The following is a 22,279-nucleotide window of genomic DNA, read 5'->3' on the forward strand; positions in this document are numbered from 1 at the left end:
TGTGCCTTGACTGTGGGCCTTCAGCAGACCGAGTAACCCCTTGCTTGAGCCAGCGACCTTGGGTCCAAGCTGGTGAGCTTTGCTCAAACCAGATGAGCCCGCACTCAAGCTGGTGACCTCGGGGTCTCAAATCTGGGTCCTCCGCATCCCAGTCCGACGCCCTATCCACTGCGCCACCGCCTGGTCAGGCAAGGGACACTTTTTAAAAAGATTAGACTAGATTTACTTCCCTTTAATTTTCCTAACATAAGACTTGGATCAACTTTGTATGTTAGGGCTGAAGATTTTCATCAGCAGCTAATTTCCTTCCAGCACTGGATAGAAATTCCAAAATCAAGCACATGGGCTCATAACTGAAACCTTATTTTAGAAGAAGAAAATACATGTCGTACAGAGAGAATTACAGAAACGTCAGCTGAGCACTGGGCTCTGGGAACTTCCCAGTTTGGTGGCGGCTCAGGTTAACAGCAAGGAAAGCCCCGGGCAAGAACGCGGCCCCGTCTCAGCTCTTGGGACCAGAGGGGCCCTCTTCACGTACCTGGAGGAAGAGGCTGGCTGGGCAGGAAAAAGCCGGGCTGCTGGGGCTGCCCCATGAGGTTGTAGCCCCACAAGGCAGACTGTGGCTGGTGCATCATCTGGGAGGAAATGGGTGAGTAATTAGGAGGCACTCGGTACAGGTTGCTCTGTGGATACTCCTTCAACATAAAGTCAAAACAGAAAGTTACTTATCTCCACACACCACACAGAGAACGAACCCAAGTTCGTCCTATCTCATTGTTCAAGACAACTGCCAACCCGGCAGCTAAGGCCACCCCTGGGGGGGGGGGGTGCGAAACACCCGTTTAAAGTTCTCACGTTTCCTTAATTCAAAGTCCTTGGTTACAGCGGAAGAAATAGGGGAAAATAAATCTTTTCTAAGCTTTGTTTTTAAAATAGCGAGGGCACATTTAAAATATCATACTGACTACCAACCACAGCTGAAAGAACATCTTTAGTCATGAAGCCCCCCTTCCTGAGACCGCGGTCTGAACCAGACTCATGCTGGAAGGCCCACCATACTTCAGAACCAGTCCCTGGCCTGGGCAGCATCTCATTCCCACTTTTCAAGACCACACTGTGTAGCAGACTCCGCCCCATCCCCCATCCCGTAAACACCCCCCCCCCCTCCTGCTCCAGGCTTCCCTTCCTTACAGCAGCCCTGTGAGCTAAGGGTCCCACCTGAATGTCTCTACTCCCCCACCACCCCTCCTCCAGTCTAGCCCTCAGGATGCAGGAAGAATACAGGTTCAGAGAAATAAAACCTGCACCCCATTGTACTGGGAAGGGGCGGCCTCGGGAGGAGCACGGGAGGAGACAGGACCTGCCCACTCACTTGGGGAATGAGATGAGATGCATTCTAGATCTTTTGCATCTGAAAAGAACAAAAACAAAAAACCACCCGGGTGGCTGGACAGGCTCAGAGACCCAGATTTCAGGGAGTGGCAGTCTGAACCTCCTTGAGCAACCCTTTCAAGACAGAGGAATGATGGGAGGAAGACTAGATGAAAAGATGTCACCGACATTCAAGTGACATCCAGACATGATGGTGCTCGTTTCTAGAAGAATCATCATCACCAAGCTATCAGAGAGAAAAAGACTTAGCTCGGCTTTGACATAGGTGAACACTAAATAATCATGTCTATACACTAAATTGTGAGTAGTGTTTCCACTGCCTAGCAAGAGCACCCTTGAATTTCAGAGGAAAATGTCTCCAGTTGCCTCTCAAGGATTTTCCAGGTGAGGTTAAATGGAAAGATATTTTATAAACTACTTCTGTAAGCTCTAGAAAGCTCTGTCTAAATGACCATCTCATAGATTTCTGTTGCTCTAAAGAAAATGTTGCTCTAAGTAGGGAAGGCTAGTAGGCAAGCAGGAAGTGAAACTGGGTTAAGCTATGTTTATCTTTTATAATATCTGAAAATAGAGTAAAGAAACAAGGTGGAATGGCAAATAGGAAATCTCAGAAACACCCTCCAGTGCATCAGACGGAGGTTTATCTGGGGAAAAGCAAGTAGTTTTTTAAAATTATTATTTTACTATACTACAGATATCAACTGCCCAAACTATAATAGCTGTCTCAGACACAGTTTACAATAAAAATATGTAAGAGGATGAAATTTTATAGGTTTGAAAAATTGAAGTTTCAAATTTGAGAAATTATGAGGCACTGAAATATTAAGTATTATTCATCGCAGAAGCCTAAAATTAAACAGTTACAAAAAGGACAGGAAGAAAAACCCAAAGCTGGAACTCCGAGTCTGTGAATCGGGATAATTCTACGCACTAGGGCTGGAACTCCGACTCTGTGAATCGGGATAATTCTACGCACTAGGGCTGGAACTCCGACTCTGTGAATCGGGGTAATTCTAGGCACTAGGGCTGGAACTCCGACTCTGTGAATGGGGGTAATTCTACGCACTAGGGCTGGAACTCCGACTCTGTGAATCCGGATAATTCTACGCACTAGGGCTGGAACTCTGACTCTGTGAATGGGGGTAATTCTAGGCACTAGGGCTGGAACTCCGACTCTGTGAATGGGGGTAATTCTAGGCACTAGGCCTGGAACTCCGACTCTGTGAATCGGGGTAATTCTACGCACTAGGGCTGGAACTCCGACTCTGTGAATCGGGGTAATTCTACGCACTAGGGCTGGAACTCTGACTCTGTGAATGGGGGTAATTCTAGGCACTAGGCCTGGAACTCCGACTCTGTGAATCGGGGTAATTCTACGCACTAGGGCTGGAACTCGGACTCTGTGAATCGGGGTAATTCTAGGCACTAGGGCTGGAACTCCGACTCTGTGAATCGGGGTAATTCTACGCACTAGGGCTGGAACTCCGACTCTGTGAATCGGGGTAATTCTACGCACTAGGGCTGGAACTCCGACTCTGTGAATGGGGGTAATTCTACGCACTAGGGCTGGAACTCGGACTCTGTGAATGGGGATAATTCTACGCACTAGGGCTGGAACTCCGACTCTGTGAATCGGGGTAATTCTACGCACTAGGGCTGGAACTCCGACTCTGTGAATGGGGGTAATTCTACACACTAGGGCTGGAACTCCGACTCTGTGAATGGGGATAATTCTACGCACTAGGGCTGGAACTCCGACTCTGTGAATGGGGATAATTCTACACACTAGGGCTGGAACTCCGACTCTGTGAATCGGGGTAATTCTAGGCAATAGGGCTGGAACTCCGACTCTGTGAATCGGGGTAATTCTACGCACTAGGCCTGGAACTCCGACTCTGTGAATCGGGGTAATTCTACGCACTAGGCCTGGAACTCCGACTCTGTGAATGGGGGTAATTCTACGCACTAGGGCTGGAACTCCGACTCTGTGAATCGGGGTAATTCTACGCACTAGGGCTGGAACTCCGACTCTGTGAATGGGGATAATTCTACGCACTAGGGCTGAAACTCCGACTCTGTGAATGGGGATAATTCTACGCACTAGGGCTGGAACTCCGACTCTGTGAATCGGGATAATTCTACGCACTAGGGCTGGAACTCCGACTCTGTGAATCGGGATAATTCTATGCACTAGGGCTGGAACTCCGACTCTGTGAATCGAGGTAATTCTACGCACTAGGGCTGGAACTCCGACTCTGTGAATCGGGGTAATTCTACGCACTAGGGCTGGAACTCTGACTCTGTGAATGGGGGTAATTCTAGGCACTAGGCCTGGAACTCCGACTCTGTGAATCGGGATAATTCTACGCACTAGGGCTGGAACTCCGACTCTGTGAATCGAGGTAATTCTACGCACTAGGGCTGGAACTCCGACTCTGTGAATGGGGGTAATTCTACGCACTAGGGCTGGAACTCCGACTCTGTGAATCGGGATAATTCTACGCACTAGGGCTGGAACTCCGACTCTGTGAATCGAGGTAATTCTACGCACTAGGGCTGGAACTCCGACTCTGTGAATCGGGGTAATTCTACGCACTAGGGCTGGAACTCCGACTCTGTGAATCGGGGTAATTCTACGCACTAGGGCTGGAACTCCGACTCTGTGAATGGGGGTAATTCTAGGCACTAGGCCTGGAACTCCGTTTCTGTGAATCGGGGTAATTCTACGCACTAGGGCTGGAACTCGGACTCTGTGAATCGGGGTAATTCTACGCACTAGGGCTGGAACTCCGACTCTGTGAATGGGGGTAATTCTAGGCACTAGGCCTGGAACTCCGACTCTGTGAATCGGGGTAATTCTACGCACTAGGGCTGGAACTCTGACTCTGTGAATCGGGGTAATTCTACGCACTAGGGCTGGAACTCCGACTCTGTGAATCGGGGTAATTCTACGCACTAGGGCTGGAACTCGGACTCTGTGAATGGGGGTAATTCTACGCACTAGGGCTGGAACTCCGACTCTGTGAATCGGGGTAATTCTACGCACTAGGCCTGGAACTCCGACTCTGTGAATCGGGGTAATTCTACGCACTAGGCCTAGAACTCCGACTCTGTGAATGGGGGTAATTCTACGCACTAGGGCTGGAACTCCGACTCTGTGAATCGGGGTAATTCTACGCACTAGGGCTGGAACTCCGACTCTGTGAATCGGGATAATTCTACGCACTAGGGCTGGAACTCGGACTCTGTGAATCGGGGTAATTCTACGCACTAGGGCTGGAACTCCGACTCTGTGAATGGGGATAATTCTACGCACTAGGGCTGGAACTCCGACTCTGTGAATGGGGATAATTCTACGCACTAGGGCTGGAACTCCGACTCTGTGAATCGGGATAATTCTACGCACTAGGGCTGGAACTCCGACTCTGTGAATGGGGGTAATTCTACGCACTAGGGCTGGAACTCCGACTCTGTGAATCGGGGTAATTCTACGCACTAGGGCTGGAATCTGACTCTGTGAATGGGGATAATTCTACGCACTAGGGCTGGAACTCCGACTCTGTGAATCGGGATAATTCTACGCACTAGGGCTGGAATCTGACTCTGTGAATGGGGGTAATTCTACGCACTAGGGCTGGAACTCCGACTCTGTGAATCGGGATAATTCTACGCACTAGGGCTGGAACTCGGACTCTGTGAATCGGGGTAATTCTACGCACTAGGGCTGGAACTCCGACTCTGTGAATGGGGATAATTCTACGCACTAGGGCTGAAACTCCGACTCTGTGAATGGGGATAATTCTACGCACTAGGGCTGGAACTCCGACTCTGTGAATGGGGGTAATTCTACGCACTAGGGCTGGAACTCCGACTCTGTGAATGGGGGTAATTCTACGCACTAGGGCTGGAACTCCGACTCTGTGAATCGGGGTAATTCTACGCACTAGGGCTGGAACTCCGACTCTGTGAATCGGGGTAATTCTACGCACTAGGGCTGGAACTCCGACTCTGTGAATGGGGGTAATTCTACGCACTAGGGCTGGAACTCCGACTCTGTGAATCGGGGTAATTCTAGGCACTAGGGCTGGAACTCCGACTCTGTGAATGGGGATAATTCTACGCACTAGGGCTGGAACTCCGACTCTGTGAATCGGGGTAATTCTACGCACTAGGGCTGGAACTCTGACTCTGTGAATGGGGATAATTCTACGCACTAGGGCTGGAACTCCGACTCTGTGAATCGGGGTAATTCTACGCACTAGGGCTGGAACTCCGACTCTGTGAATCGGGGTAATTCTAGGCACTAGGCCCCCACTGCTTCAGCAGCCTTTGCAGGGCGCCACCCGGACACCAGCGAGGCCTGCGCTCAGTGCTCGCGTGCTTACGTCCACTCGTGAGCTCGACTTGGTCTTGCGCTTTCTTCCCTTTGTTTTCTTCTCCTCGTCGGTTGTGGTTTTTCCCTGCTCTGACAGCTCCGCTGATTTCCTCTCTGGTTCCTGAGAAACGGGCGAGGCGGGCTCCTCCTCCTCCTCCTCGGGGGGCAGGGGCAGTGGCTCGAGGTAGTAGGTACGGGGCTTTGGCGTGGGGTGCGTGTGGTACAGCAGCAGGTGGTGCTGCTCCTCGTACTTGATCACCTTCCGGTCCATGCGGACGGTCCCGAACCAGGCCCAGGACAGAGGGGCTGGGTTCTTCTGACCCTCAAACAGGTCCCACGGGGACACCTTCTGCTTTGTGGACACCTGGAGACCCTGTGGCGAAATGACACTCCGTTACCACGCGCTCAGATCTTTTCCTGATCGGAGGCCAGGCTGGCTTGGGACATGCATTCTGAGGACGCTGTGTGTGGCCGGGGGGTGGGGTGGGGGTTGGGGTGATCTCAGAGAGAGGCTTAGCACACAGCAGACAAGCCTACCCCGTCCTGGGGTACAGACAGATCACTGGGCAGCAGCGACCAGCACCCACACCCTCAAATTCCGTTCTGTGGTTCCAGTGTACTTTACCATAGAGAGCCATTTTTTTTCATTTAGTGCTTTTTTAGGAAAAAAAAAATAATTGCTAAGAAACGCTGCAAAGTTGATATGACTGCATGAAATTACAATCAGTTACAAACCTTTGGAATCTAATTTTTGTTTTTAGGATAAAACCAAACTTAACTGTCAAGGTACATTCAGCCTCTAATTAGGCTCCAGTGAACTTTAATCCAAACACGTATGGACTTGATCCAAAAGGGAACGACCATGATACTTAATACGCTGGTCGCTGAATAGCTAAGTCATATTATTACGGCATTAACCCAGACCAACAGGTAGAAATAAAGTCCTTCAATTCAAGTGTATCACTCCTGAGTGCAGAAGAGAAAATCTTATTTTGTTTCTGAAAATAAAAAGTCTATGTTTTGGCCCTGGCCGGTTGGCTCAGCGGTAGAGCGTCGGCCTGGCGTGTGGGGGACCCGGGTTCGATTCCCGGCCAGGGCACATAGGAGAAGCACCCATTTGCTTCTCCACCCCACCCCCCTCCTTCCTCTCTGTCTCTCTCTTCCCCTCCTGCAGCCAAGGCTCCATTGGAGCAGGGATGGCCTGGGCACTGGGGATGGCTCCTTGGCCTCTGCCCCAGGCGCTAGAGTGGCTCTGATCACGGCAGAGCAACGCCCCGGAGGGGCAGAGCATCGCCCCCTGGTGGGCAGAGCATCGCCCCCTGGTGGGCGTGCCGGGTGGATCCGGGTTGGGCACATGCGGGAGTCTGTCTGACTGTCTCTCCCCGTTTCCAGCTTCAGAAAAATACAAAAGAAAAAAAAAAGTCTATGTTTTAACATTAATAGGTGATGTCCCTCTGGTACTTTCCCTGGCGTGGCAGTTTGAAAACACTTGTCTTCACCGTGACCCCAAAAGTAACTACTCGGGGCTCCATGAGCACGAGCTCTCCCGCTCTTCTCCGCACGGCTGTCCCACCAGGGGCCGCACCCACAGCCGGGCTCAGTGCCTCTAAACACTGTGTTCTAATGTCTCGAGGTGAGACGTCTCTGCTAGGGCCAAGACCACATCGCCAAATGGCTTCTCAAGGTCTCACCACTGGAGCCCACCGGCACTGCGGACCCAGCCTGCCATGCCCAGGCCCGGGGTTCTAGCCTCTTCTCTCTGTGCCAGTGCGCCGGCCCCTGTGGGCAGGGCAGGTCCTCGAATGACTGCCACAGGCGTTCCTCCTGTGAGCGCACTCGCACTCCTCCTGTCTCTGCGTCAGCCCTGCCCCTTGCCACACCTCCCAGATAACTGAGTCCTTCAAAAATGATGGCAGTGTCACCTCTCCCGGGGACACTGCTCTAACTACCTTCTTCTCTTGTGATAGTGACGGCTCCTTCTCAGGGACCCGAACACTCTCACCGTGACACACAGGTCTCACCACACTGTGGCTCTCTACCGACCACTCTTGTATTATCGAACACCTTCCTTAATATCTTATACAAAATCAAGTGTTTGTTAAATATTGTTTAATTGGTAAGGAAATAAAGTATCATCACTTTAAACATTTTTGACTCAAAATAGTTTACTATGTAAAGACTTCTCCATAAAAATTGCCTTCTCTAAGGTCATTGAGCTAAAGCCTGCCAGGCTTACATGCCTCTGCTGTGGGCAAACAGGGACACTGGAAGGTGGGCTTTCCCCTCGCTCCTCTAAGGGAGGGTTCAGTCTCTTCCAGCCCTGCTCCAGCCACCTATGACCTAACCTTGCCCAGAATGCTGGGGTTTGCCTTTGAAGGCTGAAGGTGCCCAGGGTCGTCGGCCCTATCTACGACACTGTGGACGAGCCTATGGTATTTCTTCCAAGAAGCAGGTAAACTGATCTCATTCGCACAAGGGCCACTTAACTATGTTTTGCCTGAATAGTCAGGTTTTTTATTCTTCCCTTAAAGATCTCTGTTGTGGGTGTTGATAGTCCTATTTTCTGCTGCTATGCTTAATATATAGTGTTTCCTTTATCCCTCCTACCTCAATGCCCCACTCATATTTCAGGCTGGGACCTACTCCTAATTTATAGCTCTCTTTCCCCCTTTTGTCAACTTCTATTATGAATCTACCTTTGCCATTCAGCTTAGTGTATCCCAAGGTTCTCTTTACCATGCCACAGTCGCAGAGCTCCAGGGAAAAGCAACCCGGTCTCATCTCTCCAGGCAGAGGAGAACAGAAGCTCCATATCCACGCATGCTGCAAATGGCTTTTCCAGTCTACCTGAATCATTACCAGCTAGAAGCAGCAGTCATTGGGACTTGGACGTGAGCTGCAAAGTATAGAATGGTGACAACAATTCCAGTGCCATGAGGACTTTTCCTGGATGTGGACTTTTCCTGAACTCCTGCTCCCTGTGACAGCTCCTAACAGACTGAACTGTGGTTGGGTTGCATTTTTCAGGGATTTGGCATGGTGTTGGGGCCAACTTGGATTTGGTGAACATCTTAAGGACACTACTCTTTTATGGATTCTTGCTGTATTGGCCAAGAGTTTGCTTAAAGGCTTTTAATCACTGTAAAAAAAAAAATAGAAGACTGGATAAAGAAGATGGGGCACATATACACCATGGTATACTATTCAGCTAGAAGAAATGATGACATTGAATCACTTACAGCAGAATGGTGGAATCTTGATAACATTATGCGGAGTGAAATAAGTGAATCAAAAAAAAAAAAAAAGAACTGCAGGATTCCATACATTGGTGGGACATAAAAACGAGACTAAGAGACATGGACAGGAGTGGGGTGGTTACGGGGGGTGGGGGGAGGGGAGGAGGGAGAGGGGGAGGGGGAGGGGTACAAAGAAAACTGGATAGAGGGTGACGGAGGACGATCTCTCTTTGGATGATGGGTATGCAACAGAACTAAATGACAAGATAACCTGGAAATGTTTTCTTTGAATATATGTACCCTGATTTATTGATGTCACCCCATTAAAATAAAAATTTATTTATAAAAAAAAATTGCCTTCTCTAAACATATTCTGTTGCCAATTCAGAAGTAAAATCAGACCTGACCTTTGCATTATTTTTTTTACACTAAGGTTTTCAATTAGTTTTCTTTTGGTATATTTAAGAAAGTCACAAGTACAGTGTTAAATGAAGATCTTGAAAGGTTTGACTTGTTCTGTGACAATGCCAATAACCATCACACTTAAATGATTAAAATACGCCTTTAAAAGTGAGGAAATTGTGAAATTAAGATATCTTCCGTGCTTTACAGAAAAACCAGAAGATGCATTTCATTTCTGTCCAGTTTATGTCTTTATATATACGAGAAACAAACATTTACTCTTGCCTGTTTTTTATCTATGGAGTCAAATCCAGCAATTTTGTTTCCCTTTGTGTCAATCAAGGAGCCCATAGGTTCACAAGTGATGACATCACAGGTCTGTATCGGCAAAGGTAGCAGCTGTCGGACTTTGTCAATACTTTCTGACCGCTTGTCTCCTAGCTCTTTCTAAAAAGGAGAGAGAGAGGGAGAGAAAGTGGAACAGAAATTACAACGAAGGCAAAAGTTACCCAGAAGGAAGTCCCCTTATGAAACATTTCCTTTCTCTGAGTCAGAATGTTCTTCAACTCCGAACATGGTCTACGGCAGCTCTCAATTAGAGTGGTATGTTTCATTTCTTCATTTTAGGCAGAAAATAGAACACACATTAAAGCACCCTTGTTACACAACAAACAGCACAGTGCTGAAATGACAAAAACCCAGGGCAGCGACTGTAAGCAGAAGGCGGGAGCAGCAGCACGGACACCTTCTCCAGCCAGGGTCAGAGCACAAGGTAATCAGCGGTTGTTTTATCATAAGGTGCTTGATACATTGATTGCTTTCCTATGCTGTTTATTTACAGTGTATCTCAAAGATTGTGTTAGTGGTTAGCAAAACGCGTTGGGTTTAGAAATATCAATACAAGTGATTCTTTTTCAAATGCATGTGCCAGTCCAAGCGCAAGTTTATCCCAAATCTAATGTTGGCATTTTGGTCAGAGATTTGGTTACGCATTTCTAAAGTTCCTCAAGTGAAATAAAACATGTTTTATGTGTATAAATTCTTTTAAAGAGAAATCATCAAGCTGTATGGTTATGACTTTGGGGTACTAGTGAGCTCAGGTAAAGCAAATAGCAAATTAATCACAATTAAATCAACGTGAATGCAACAAATAACATTTAATGAGTAGTCAATGAGATAAAATGCGCTCATAATAAAAGTGGGTCACAAACTTACCTTCAGTTTCTTTACTAAATTCATGTATGCACGTTTATTCTCTTCAGACCCCCCTGGGGATGCACTGGACAGGTCAGAGGCTAATGTTCCGTTGATTAATACACCCAGCATGTCAAGAACTGTTGTGAATAATTCACTAAGAGGGAACAGAAAATAATTACCTTCACCTTTAAAGCAAAACCAAGATCCTCATGAACTAATTTTTATTTAGGGCACAGGATTTTTCACGGTAGCTGAGGAAAGAGGATGTGGCAGGCTTTGCCGCCAGTGCGGGCAGCAGAGGCGCTGCCCGGGGGCACGCGGCAAGGTCAAGGCCCAAGGACAGATACGTACTTGTTAGTGTGCATGTCCACGGTCCCAGAAGTAATGATCTGCAGCAGGAGGAGGGCCCAGTCCGTTGTCCACTGGGTGCTCCTCTGGACCGTGTCAAACATTCCTCCTACCTAGCGCACAAAAAACACGATAAAAAAAGATCTGCATTGTGTTAAAGAGAAAAAGACCAACCCATCACTTTATGTAGCCAAATTTCAGTTAATTAAGACAAAAAAAAATCCCCAAGAAAAAGTAGAGATTACTGAGGGTGAGCACATCAACAGTATGAGTGACAGTTGACAGCTGACCCCGAGAATGCACAGGGTTAGGGGCGATGACCCTCCTCTTAGAAAATCCACATGAAACTACTACTATAAACCAGTATAATTAGCTTTCTGTTATTCCTGAACTGTCAGTATACCCAGTTGTTGTTTTTTAATTAATTTTAATGCAGTACACCCAGTTTTATACGGAATTTTTAGTCTAATTAAATCTGAATAGGTCAAACCACATAACCCAATTATCTACAACTTAGTGTTATCATTCCTATTCAGTCTAAGCCTGTGTCGCTGTAACACTTGGAAATAACCCAGTAACGCAGAAGTAATGATGAACAGGAGGCTCCCCCACCCCGCCCCCCGATCCATTCATCCCTGGGTGGGAATTAAGTTCAAGTCAACCGCCACGTGTCAGACAAGCCACCTCCCAACCAGCCTGCAGTGCGGCGTGTCTAGTGGGAAGAGAAAAATTCAAAGGAGTGTCCAATGTGCGAGGAATTTTAAATTTCGGTACACCTTCCATGTGGGGTTTCTTTTTACAATGAATTTGATGGGAAGTCTGATGCAATTTTGACTGAAATGTCATCTTGTCATTTTGACATGGTTTTAAAATAAGTACAGTAAAAGCTAACTAACATGCATCTCAAGATAAGAGCCCTCTAAGACCTCCGAGCACACAGCAGAAGGGGGAGGTTCCCCGGGGTGTGGGCTGCAGAAGGCAGATCTCTGCCCAGAAGAGCTGCGGAGGCCCCGGAGTCAAGCCAGACGGGAAGGACAGTGGCTGGGGAAGCCGCAGGTGGGAGGGACAGGGAGGCAGCCACCGAGCGCACACAGCAGAGGGTCGCGCCTCGTACGAAGCCTGGTGCCCGCCGCCCGCCTGGCCAGCTGTGCAGATAAGCTTAGCGCGAGGACGGCGCTGGGGACGCCTTACCAAGTTCAGGCGGAGTTGCAACGCTTCGTGCATCATCTGCCGTGCTTTGGTGTCATCTTGGTACCGCTCTTCTCTCCAGTTACTTAGGATCTAAGTCAGACAATTGAAAAAAATGTTTATCCTGTTAAAATTATTTTTCATATTTAAAGTTAAATTAAGCTTCTTTTTTTTTTTTTGTATTTTTCTTAAGTTGGAAATGGGGAGGCAGTCAGACAGACTCCCGCATGCACCCGACCGGGATCCACCCGGCACGCCCACCAGGGGGCGATGCTCTGCCCCTCCGGGGCGTCGCTCTGTTGCAACCAGAGCCATTCTAGCGCCTGAGGCAGAGGCCATGGAGCCATCCTCAGCGCCCGGGCCAACTTTGCTCCAGTGGAGCCTCGGCTGTGGGAGGGAAAAAGAGAGACAGAGAGGAAGGAGAGGGGGAGGGGTGGAGAAGCAGATGGGTGCTTCTCCTGTGTGCCCCGGCCGGGAATCGAACCCAGGACTCCTGCATGCCAGGCCAACGCTCTACCACTGAGCCAGCTAGCCAGGGCCAGCAAAACAGTTTTTTGTTCAGTAGATTCCACATATGAGTGAAATCATATTGGTACTTCTCAGGTAAACAGAGGCAGAATCATCGAGAGCAGCTGAGGGGGTGGGGGTGGGGGGATTGAGCAAAACAGTATCAAAAAAGAGGAAAAAAAACTCATGGACTCATAGACATGGACAACAGCGTGGTGACTTCCAGGCTGGTCGAGGAGGGCATGGGGGACAGACAGATGGACAGAGACTGGACGTGGGGGCGGGGGGGGGGCAAGGGACACACAATATGGTGTAGACTCTGCGTTGTAGAACTGGACACCTGAACGCCGCGTAACTTTACTAACCAAGGTCACCTCCATAACTTCCACTAAACAAACAAAATATACCACTTCCCTCCCCTTCCAGCGCGCAGACAGAAACCTGCCTCGCTCTCCGTCACTACCTTCCTCGCTGGGTGTGGAAGATCTCCTCTAATTACTCACGCAGTGACAAGTCTCAGAACACATTTTAGAGGACCATCAAGTTAGACAAAAATACAGATTGTTTTTAAATACAGCTGACCCTTGAACAACATGGGCTTGCACTGTGCAGGCCTCTTGTATGCAGATGTCTTTTCAGTAAAAGCCCAGGTTTCACAGCTGAGCAGCAGCGGTTTTGAACCGAGGTCAGAAATTGGCGGGTGGCGAAGGCCGGCTGTAACGCCGCTCTGTCTGTCTGATAACGACCCACTCTATCGGGGCTTCTGGTTTCGGGGGGGGGGGGGGAGGTCCTAGAACAAATCTCCTGCAGATACCAAGGGATGACCAAAGTTTTGAGAAAGCAAAAGTTACACGAATTTTTTTATTGTGTGTGGGGGGGTTGGTGCCCCATACCCCCATGTTATTCAATGGTCAACTGTACACCATTTTATTGGTCTTATAAAGATAAGTATTGGACAGAAAAAATTACATCTTATGTCAGCTCTGTGTTACATTTCTAGAGATGCACTGTAAACTTCAGCAAATGTATTATTTCAGTGTCCTCTTGAAGTGGAATCTTGCTATTTTATAGCCTTGATCTCTTTGATAAAGATAATTCATACTGTTTTGAACAATATGACAATATGGACATCAGTTGAGCGGCATATCAACGTATAAAGTGAGAGCTTCCTTCATGGATTCTCACTAATGTTGGGAAAGGGAAGGTATTCTTAGGAAAGGCAACACCCCAGAATCAAATGACATGAGCAAAAACAATCCATCCCCCAAACCCCACATTGCCATGCTCTGAAACAGGGCAGCAACTACTGAGAATCATCTTCAGAGAGCTGGAAGGAGCCCCAAGTTGACTGTGGGCACAGGGCGCGGTGAGGGGAGAAGGCTGCCCGCAGCTGTCGGACGTCAGAAGGCGGGGTCGCTCCCAGGCTGACGTGCGTCACAGGGTGAGACAGCCAACCAGGCACAGCCTCACGGAGCTCACGTTCAAGGGGCGGGGCAAGCGCTAACAGACCAGGCAGAACGCGCCGTGCGAGCCAGGCACGAGGATGGAGAAGGGCCGCAGTCCTGGTTTTAGAGAGTAATCAGGGAGGGCCCCCGAGGAGGTGACATCTGAGCAGAGACCTGAGGAAGTGAGGGAGTGACCACATCTGAGAGGAAAGCCTTCCAGGTGGCAGGAAGTAGAGATGCAGAGGTGCTACAAGAACCTGCTGGGCGAGCTCAGGGAACAGCCACGTGGCCGCGGTGGAAAGGGCGGGGGGGGGGGGGGGTGGTGGTGGTGGTGGTGGTGGTGTGTGTGCGTGTGTGTGTGTGTGTGTGCGTGTGTGTGTGTGTGTGTGGTCAGGAAAGCCAGATAGAAGTGAGAGCCAGCCTCAAATCACGGATGGCGTGTGTGTGTGTGTGTGTGTGTGTGTGTGTGTGTGTGGTCAGGAAAGCCAGATAGAAGTGAGAGCCAGCCCCAAATCACGGACGGCCGTCCAAGCCCAGACTGCAAATTTCTATTCTGGGGGCAGTAAGAATCACTGCAGCATTTTGGGCACCAAAGAAATATGTGACTTATTGATTTATACGGGCTGCTGTATAGAGAATAGATTTCTCATCTCTAAAAAGTTAGCGAGAAAATGGGAGCACCAAGTGGGTGTCCCGTTCATCGCATCGAGTGGCATGCAAGGGAAAGTGACGGTGTCCTAGAACTACAGGAGCCCAGGAGGCTCCGCTAGGCTCTGCGGCAGGAGGGAGCATCACACAGCCACCCACTCTGCTCAGTTCCACGTTCCCCCGTCTCTAACGAGGTCACCAGTTTCCCTGTGGTACAGGGTACGCAAGTGTCAAGAGCCTGCTGGGTGGGAAGGTGAATCCCGTGTTCCTTATAAAAGAACCAAAATGCCTTTGGGTTCACGAAGGAGCGTCCTGCGCACTTGACTTGACCGGCATGGGTCTGGCTCCGGCAGTGAAATAAACTCGCGTTCCTGAACCTGTAGGGCTCAGGCTGAGACCCTGCCCGGGAGGGTGCGGGGCCTGGGCCCTTCCTGCTCCCTCTCGTTGCCATGACGACTGCAACACGCACTGCTCCGGGGCCTCTCCCCAGAGTCAGGGTCAGGAGAGGAGCAGATACGGCACAGGTATGTGTGGTCTGCAAAATGTGACTCGTATAGTAGACATTTATCTGATGCATAATTAATATAAAATTGTTAATCCTGCGGTGACCAGACTGCTCAGGTAGGAGAGCAGGGCGTGGGCTGTGCCCCCTGCCTCTAATCAAATCATGGGGCAGCGCCCTGATTAGTTTAATCTCCGTATCTGAAAGGAAAACAAAGCCATTAGAAAAATACTTGCCTGGCTTAATGCTTGGCTGTACTTTACCTGATTAACTTGATTCTGGAGAGATGTTAGGAGACCTTCTCGCTGTTCGTCCTGTCCCTTAAGGCAGGTGAGGACCAGAGAGAGGAAGGGCCGCTGACTCAGAAGAGACATGCTACAAAGGAAGGGGGACAGCAGCTCCAGTTAGAGAGAAGGGGACGGACTGTTTCCTGTGCAACACTGACTTCTTGCCCTCGGCTTATTGACTCCATTTCACTATTAGAAAATGGAGAGTTAAACGTATCCCTAACTGATGACATTAAAAGTGACTGTCATGCTTCTAAATAACTTAGTATTGAAGGCATTCCCAAACCAGCACGCGTTCATACTGCAAATGAGTGTGCGAGGGGCGGGCAGGGACAAGAGGAGTGTTTTACATCAGTAAGCTGCATATTAAATACACATCAGCAGCAATATCACTTTGTATGCAGAGTAAGTTAAAAAATTAAAAAATTCTTCTCTGGCCCTGGCTGGGTGGCTCAGTGGATAGAGTGACATCCGGAGTGCTGAGGTTGCGGGTTTGATCCCCGGTCTGGGCACATATGAGAAGCAACCAATGAGTATGCAACTAAAGAAAAAGAAAAGTGGAACTACTAAGTAGAACTAGTTGATGTTTCTCTCCTCCGATTCTCTCCCTTTCTCTCTTTCAAATCAATGGAAAAATTTAAACAATAATCCCTCGCTTATAGAACTCTTTTTATAGGGTCCAGGCTGATCGGATTGTGTGCTAGTTTCATTTTTCAGCACCTTTCTCCAGACCAAACGGTGGGGTCTCTCATGGTAGAGCTAGGAGGTCAGAGGACCCCAAGAGCGGAGAGCTTGCTCGTGACCTGCTGCCCCCACCCCACAGCCCTGCCTTGTCAAGAGGTCCGAAGACATTTGGCAAAAATCCCACTAAGGTTTCATCAATAATTAGAGAATGACTGACAAGTCACCCTGATAAAGTAATTGTTACACCAGAAAGAAAAATTTCAATTGCAATTGATGCCAAACTATATATTTCCATTGGCGATGCTTCCCACCAGCGGGACAGAGACCCTGACCAGGGCGAGGCCGCTGGGAAGCCCCGTCCGCCCTCGGCCCTCTCTGCGGCCAGCGGGGCAGCGTACGGGCAGTCCCCCAATCGCCGATAAACTTTGAGAATGAGGTTGAGTCACCCAGTTTGTTAATTCATGCTGCAAACATGACGACACAATCAGGAGGCGGGACACGACAAGGGAAGCGAGGTCTCCACCCACAGGACTTCTGTTAAGAGTGCAGGCTCAGAAGCCAGACCACCCACCCAGGGCTAAACCCCAGCTTTCTAACTTCTTAGCTGTGTGACCTCAGGGCAGTTACTTAACCTTCAGTGCCTCAGTTTTCCCATCTGTAAAAAGGGCAGAATGAGAGCTCCAGTCGCCACGTGATTGCTGCGAGATTTTGGAAGTTCAAGGATGTCTGAGATAAACGTTATACAGGGGCTTGCATTTTCTAAGACCTCAATCAATGGCAGCTACCAAAACATTATTAGTTAGGGGGAAAGAAACCTCTATGTTCAATTTTTTTTTTTTTAAATAGAAGAAATTATCATTATTTCCCTTTATCCCATGGTGTTAAATTCATCATATTTTCACATTCCAGTGCGGTTTTGGACTTTCTCAGAAACATCATCAGTTTTCAAATACTATTATTTGAAATCTTTTCTAGGGCATACCCTAAATTAAGAAAACTTTCAACTTCCGTGGCTGAGAAGTTTTAATGTCCAATCTAGAACAAGAACCGTAATGCTAAAAATATTAGTAACTATGTCAGGGTCCAATAAGACAGAACTAGAAATAATTGTGTGTTTTAAACATAAATGCCTAAGTAATAAAAAGAAAAGTAACTGAAAGGGTACCACCGGGGCCGAGTGGCACCACAATCCAGTCAGTGGGACGCAGAGCCACCGAGTCAGCGTTTTCAGTAGTGGCACCGTGATCTGTGCACGCGGGCAGAACTGAGAACTCACGTAACAAACATTATACATATTCCGGAAGTCTTTAGGAATATTTTCAACCTCAAACGGAATTTCAGCAGGCTCGGGGCACAGCGGCCGCGCACGTGTGGAGAGCCGGACGTCCCATAGAGGCCGAGGCAGACCCAGCCCCCAGCCTCACCTTTTCTGCTTCTGCCGGTCTCTCTCCTTCTTCGAGGATGAGCCCAGGTGCTGCCCCTTCTCCAGCTCCTCCCCAGCGGCCTTCAGCACTCGTCCCTGCACGGACGTCGGCAGCCTGGCGATCAGGGGGGCCACCAGCCACACGCCCCTGCGTTCAGAGGAACTAAAATCAGAAACACGCGTTACAGCCAACCGGGCGGCCTTTCCCTCTGCCCTCACGGTCGTAACAGAAATGCCGGTGGCGGACTTCGATGCACAAGACATACTGATAATTCTAAGATACACTGCCCTTTCATCTCTACACGGTCACTCCTCGGCTAAGCACCAGACATCGGCACACATTTCCCACTCATGCTCACAGAAGGCAATAAAAGATGGGGTCCTTGGGGATACTGTAACTAAACTTTATTTTTTAATCCATGAAAGAGTGTTTCCATGATCCTGGCTCTCTGATTAGTAACAGTCCTCTTGTGTAGCGAGCAATACTGTGTTCTATCAGCGTGAAGGTAGCAGACGTTCTGATTATGTGTAAGCATACTGATAACCGGTTGGTCAAGTTTTAGAATTCACTGGATAAACTTTACACCCAATTGGTGAAATCCAGGTTGATCTGTCTTCCAGGGTTATCATTTATGCAAAACTGCCTGGCAGGACAGAAGGCAGAAAAAGTGTTTCCTATAGAATGAACACCACAGAACACAGTAGCCTCAGGGGACACTAAGGAAAAGAATCCATCCTGAATGTCAGCTGTGGTTCCCAGGGGTCCGGCCTGACTGACTTAATATACTGCTCACAAAAATTAGGGGATATTTCAAAGTAAATATGAAGCAATAAAAAAATAGAAGCATTTGATTTTTATTTTATTAAACAAGAACATCAGAAAAGCAAATGAAGGCCCTGGCCGACTGGCTCAGTGGTAGAGCATCGGCCCAGCGTGTGGAAGTCCTGGGTTCGATTCCCAGCCAGGGCACACAGGAGAGGCGCCCATCTGCTTCTCCACCCCTCCCCCTCTCCTTCCTCTCTGTCTCTCTCTTCCCCTCCCGCAGCCAACGCTCCATTGGAGCAAAGCTGGCCCCGGGTGCTAAGGATGGCTCCATGGCCTCCGCCTCAGACTCTAGAATGGCTCCGGCCTCAACGAAGCAACACCCCAGATGGGCAGAGCATCACTCCCTGGTAGGCATGCCGGGTGGATCCCAGTTGGGAGCATGCGAGAATCTGTCTGACTGCCTCCCCGCTTCTAACTTTGGAAAAATTAAAAAAAAAACAAAAACCAAATGACAGGTCAAACAAAGTTGTTCAATTATGCAAATGAGATGCAAAACCAACTTTATTTCATGGGTGAAAATGCGCTGTACAAAAGGCTGAGAGTGCTGGAGTGTCTGCAGGTTCCCTGGTCCCCTAGTTTCGTGAGCAGTGTATTTAGAACACTAAGAGACCATCCACCTCACAGCATTACCCTTTCACATATCATTAAATAATGATAGTCGACATGAGTAATTATGTTCTTCACATTCTGGCAGTTTTAGGGGAAAAACAAATACTGCATTACGCAAATAACACACACCATGACGGGTGCAAGTGTAACGACAGGCTAAGAGAACCACAGGGAAAATACCTCAGGAACGTCTTTATTCCGTTGGGTCTGGCGCTCCCGGTGTCCGCGCCCCCGGCCCCGCCTGGGTTGAAGAGCCCCACGGCAGAGCTGGAGGAGTTGTTGTTCAGGTCGGCCGACTGCTGGAACACCTCTATGGTTGCCTTGGCAATATTGTCCAGTAAGTTGTTCATTTCAGCCACCGAACTAGAGCCCTAGTGTCAGACGAGAGAAAACTCGCACACACACATTTTCCTTTTCTCCTCAGACGTCAACAGTTTTTTTTTTGGCTTTTCATAACACCTCATATATATACATGCTTTTCAGATATACTCACTGGGTCTTTCAAGCACTGTTTGATCATTAACTGAAGCTCTAGCCAGGACTGCCTCAGCGTCCACTGCTCGAGATTCTGGGGAAATGGAAATAAGACCATAGGAGCACTGAGCATGTCGTAAAATACAGTAATTCCTTGCTGCATTCCCTATCTTAAGAAAGAATAGAGAAATCATATGCAGTCAAGGGATCAATAGGTATATCCTCGCTTTTCAAAATATGTGTCCAGCCACTTCCCTCTTTATGAAAGACCTGCATGCGCAGTGCCCGTCTTGCTAACAAAGAACCCGGAGAGGGCGCACGCAGAGGTCAGCGTCTGCTGTGCAGGGAGGGGCTGTGACCAGCAGCGCCCCCCCAGCGGCCAGAGAGGCCCACTCAGCTCCTTCCTCGGGACCACGCTTAGCCTCCGCATCCAGCTGTCGTGGCTTTGCACCGTGCCTGTGAGCTCCTGTGGTTTTTCTCAGTTTACTTTGCACATCTGTTAGCAAGGCATGTCCTCAGGCATCAGAAAAGCCTAAGAGAGCTTGTAAGAGTGCTCCACTTAGAGTAAAACCAACATAATTAAGCATCTCTATGGCGGTAAATGAAACAAAGACATGCGTGCATTACATTTCGGTTCCGGGAATAGGCAAACATTTTCCCAGAAGAATGAATGGCCGCTGCTGCTTCACTTGACACCCTTTGGCTTACGAAAGGTTTCACAGGAACACTCTACTCTCAGGTAGTGGGTATGTGGATCAAAAGGTTTCCAAGCCTATTACCCGTATTCATTGTGAACACAAAGAAATAAATAGCAACATTAAAATAACGTGCCTCACTCAGATGTGCTCTAGAAATAAGACAGATAACCATGTATTCTGTAAAAATCTATTCATCTAACCAAGATGACCTGGATACTTTTAGAATAAGACACTTAACACTGTCCCTCCACAAAGCTTATTTTTCCTGGATCTACGCACGCAGCGGCTGTATGAACTCATAGTTAGCCAACAATAGAGTGTGGCGGTAACACGGAAGAGAAAATTGGGAGAGGAAAAATCTGAATTGACTGAATCAGTTGAGAAGACTCCCTTAGCAAGGACAGAAAGAGGCAATACTTTTGGTCGTAATGAAAAGAACGTGTCCAACGACAGAAACGTGATCTTGACATTATTGTCACTCACCTGAAGAATGCGCTTAATGTGCTGTCTCTGCAGGTTGTCCCCCTCGGGACACTCTTTAATGTCATGCGGGTAACAGATGAGCTGCAAGAGTTTCTGTGCTTGCATATTGGACAGCACAGGGTCCAATATAAGTTCTTTGTCTGTGCATAATCGTTCAGGTTCCTTTAAGCAATGTTCTCCTACCCATTCCTAAAAAGAACACAGCAGTTAGGCTGGTGGGCAGAGACTTTCTGTCTGCTCACGTAACACATACTAAGGTCACGACACACAATGGAATATAAAGCAGACAGGAATCTTCCAATTAATAAAATATCACACACACAAGCGTGGTAGCAAAAGTCGAAAAAACAAAATGTCTCATATTTGAACTTCTTTTTTTTTTTTTTTTTTTTTTTTTTTTTCATTTTTCTGAAGCTGGAAACAGGGAGAGACAGTCAGACAGACTCCCGCATGCGCCCGACCGGGATCCACCCGGCACGCCCACCATGGGGCGGCGCTCTGCCCACCAGGGGGCGATGCTCTGCCCATCCTGGGCGTCGCCATATTGCGACCAGAGCCACTCTAGCGCCTGGGGCAGAGGCCAAGGAGCCATCCCCAGCGCCCGGGCCATCTTTGCTCCAATGGAGCCTTGGCTGCGGGAGGAGAAGAGAGAGACAGAGAGGAAAGCGCGGCGGAGGGGTGGAGAAGCAAATGGGCGCTTCTCCTGTGTGCCCTGGCCGGGAATCGAACCCGGGTCCTCCGCACGCTAGGCCGACGCTCTACCGCTGAGCCAACCAGCCAGGGCCCATATTTGAACTTCTTAAAAATGCAAAGTGAAGTCCAGGCTGAAGAAAATTTTAATCAGCAGGTATGCAAAGAAAAGGCAAGGAAAGCAAAGAAAGCTAAGGAGAGTGGGGGAAATCCTGGTATGTGTTTTCAACTGGAAAACGAGTTCTTGCGCTAGGGACTGCTCTGTGACCAGGTTTTCTAGCTTGCTGTGTAAGGGCACCGAGTCTGTATGTCTGCCATTTTTATGGGATGCATTAGACTACAGTCTACTGAATAGAGCACAGTATATCATTTAGAAAACTGTCTTCCATCTTGCTATTATTGTAAACAAGTATTTGTGCACATCTATTCTCTGTATAATTATTTCCTTAGGACAATTTCAGAGAAGTGCAACTGCTGGGTCAAGGAGTATAGCAAAAATTTAAGGCTACTGAGCGTTACGGCTGATTGACCTTCAGAGAGTTTCTACCAATTTAAACTCCTATTACTTTTTCTTCATCATTTTTCCAGAGAAAACTCATATTAAGTGAGGTAAGAAGTCATCAACTCTCCCCAAACCCCATCTGAACCCGATCTGTTTCAAAGGAAAGCTGTTTTGTACCCACTACACCAGTGGGTCAATGCTGGTTGTCTGTTCAGATCATCCAAGGAGCTTGTTAACATCCCAAACCCCAGGCCCTACATCAAATCATGTAGGTCGATTTTAGGTGGTGGGACCAAATATCAGTCACTGTTTGAAGGCATCAAAAAAACCGTTTTAACTTCCCAGGTAATTCTAATGTGCCCT

The 22,279-nt window shown here is 48.4% G+C and overlaps 1 protein-coding gene across 1 annotated transcript in view; it reads right to left on the reverse strand.

The window, feature by feature from the left end:
* MED12L (mediator complex subunit 12L) overlaps positions 1–22,279 on the reverse strand; it is a 363,243-nt gene that overhangs the window by 44,504 nt on the left and 296,460 nt on the right. The window contains exons 28-38 of the mRNA XM_066347273.1: positions 20,725–20,913; positions 19,563–19,637; positions 19,250–19,440; positions 17,636–17,797; positions 15,504–15,615; positions 12,142–12,231; positions 10,954–11,063; positions 10,621–10,756; positions 9,691–9,852; positions 5,778–6,140; positions 539–635 (exon numbers count right to left, since the gene is read on the reverse strand). Of these exons, the coding sequence (XP_066203370.1) occupies positions 539–635; positions 5,778–6,140; positions 9,691–9,852; positions 10,621–10,756; positions 10,954–11,063; positions 12,142–12,231; positions 15,504–15,615; positions 17,636–17,797; positions 19,250–19,440; positions 19,563–19,637; positions 20,725–20,913 (1,687 nt within the window). The remainder of the gene's footprint in view (positions 1–538; positions 636–5,777; positions 6,141–9,690; positions 9,853–10,620; positions 10,757–10,953; positions 11,064–12,141; positions 12,232–15,503; positions 15,616–17,635; positions 17,798–19,249; positions 19,441–19,562; positions 19,638–20,724; positions 20,914–22,279) is intronic.

This window comes from Saccopteryx leptura, chromosome 8, assembly GCF_036850995.1.
Source record: "Saccopteryx leptura isolate mSacLep1 chromosome 8, mSacLep1_pri_phased_curated, whole genome shotgun sequence".
Lineage (NCBI taxonomy): Eukaryota > Metazoa > Chordata > Mammalia > Chiroptera > Emballonuridae > Saccopteryx > Saccopteryx leptura.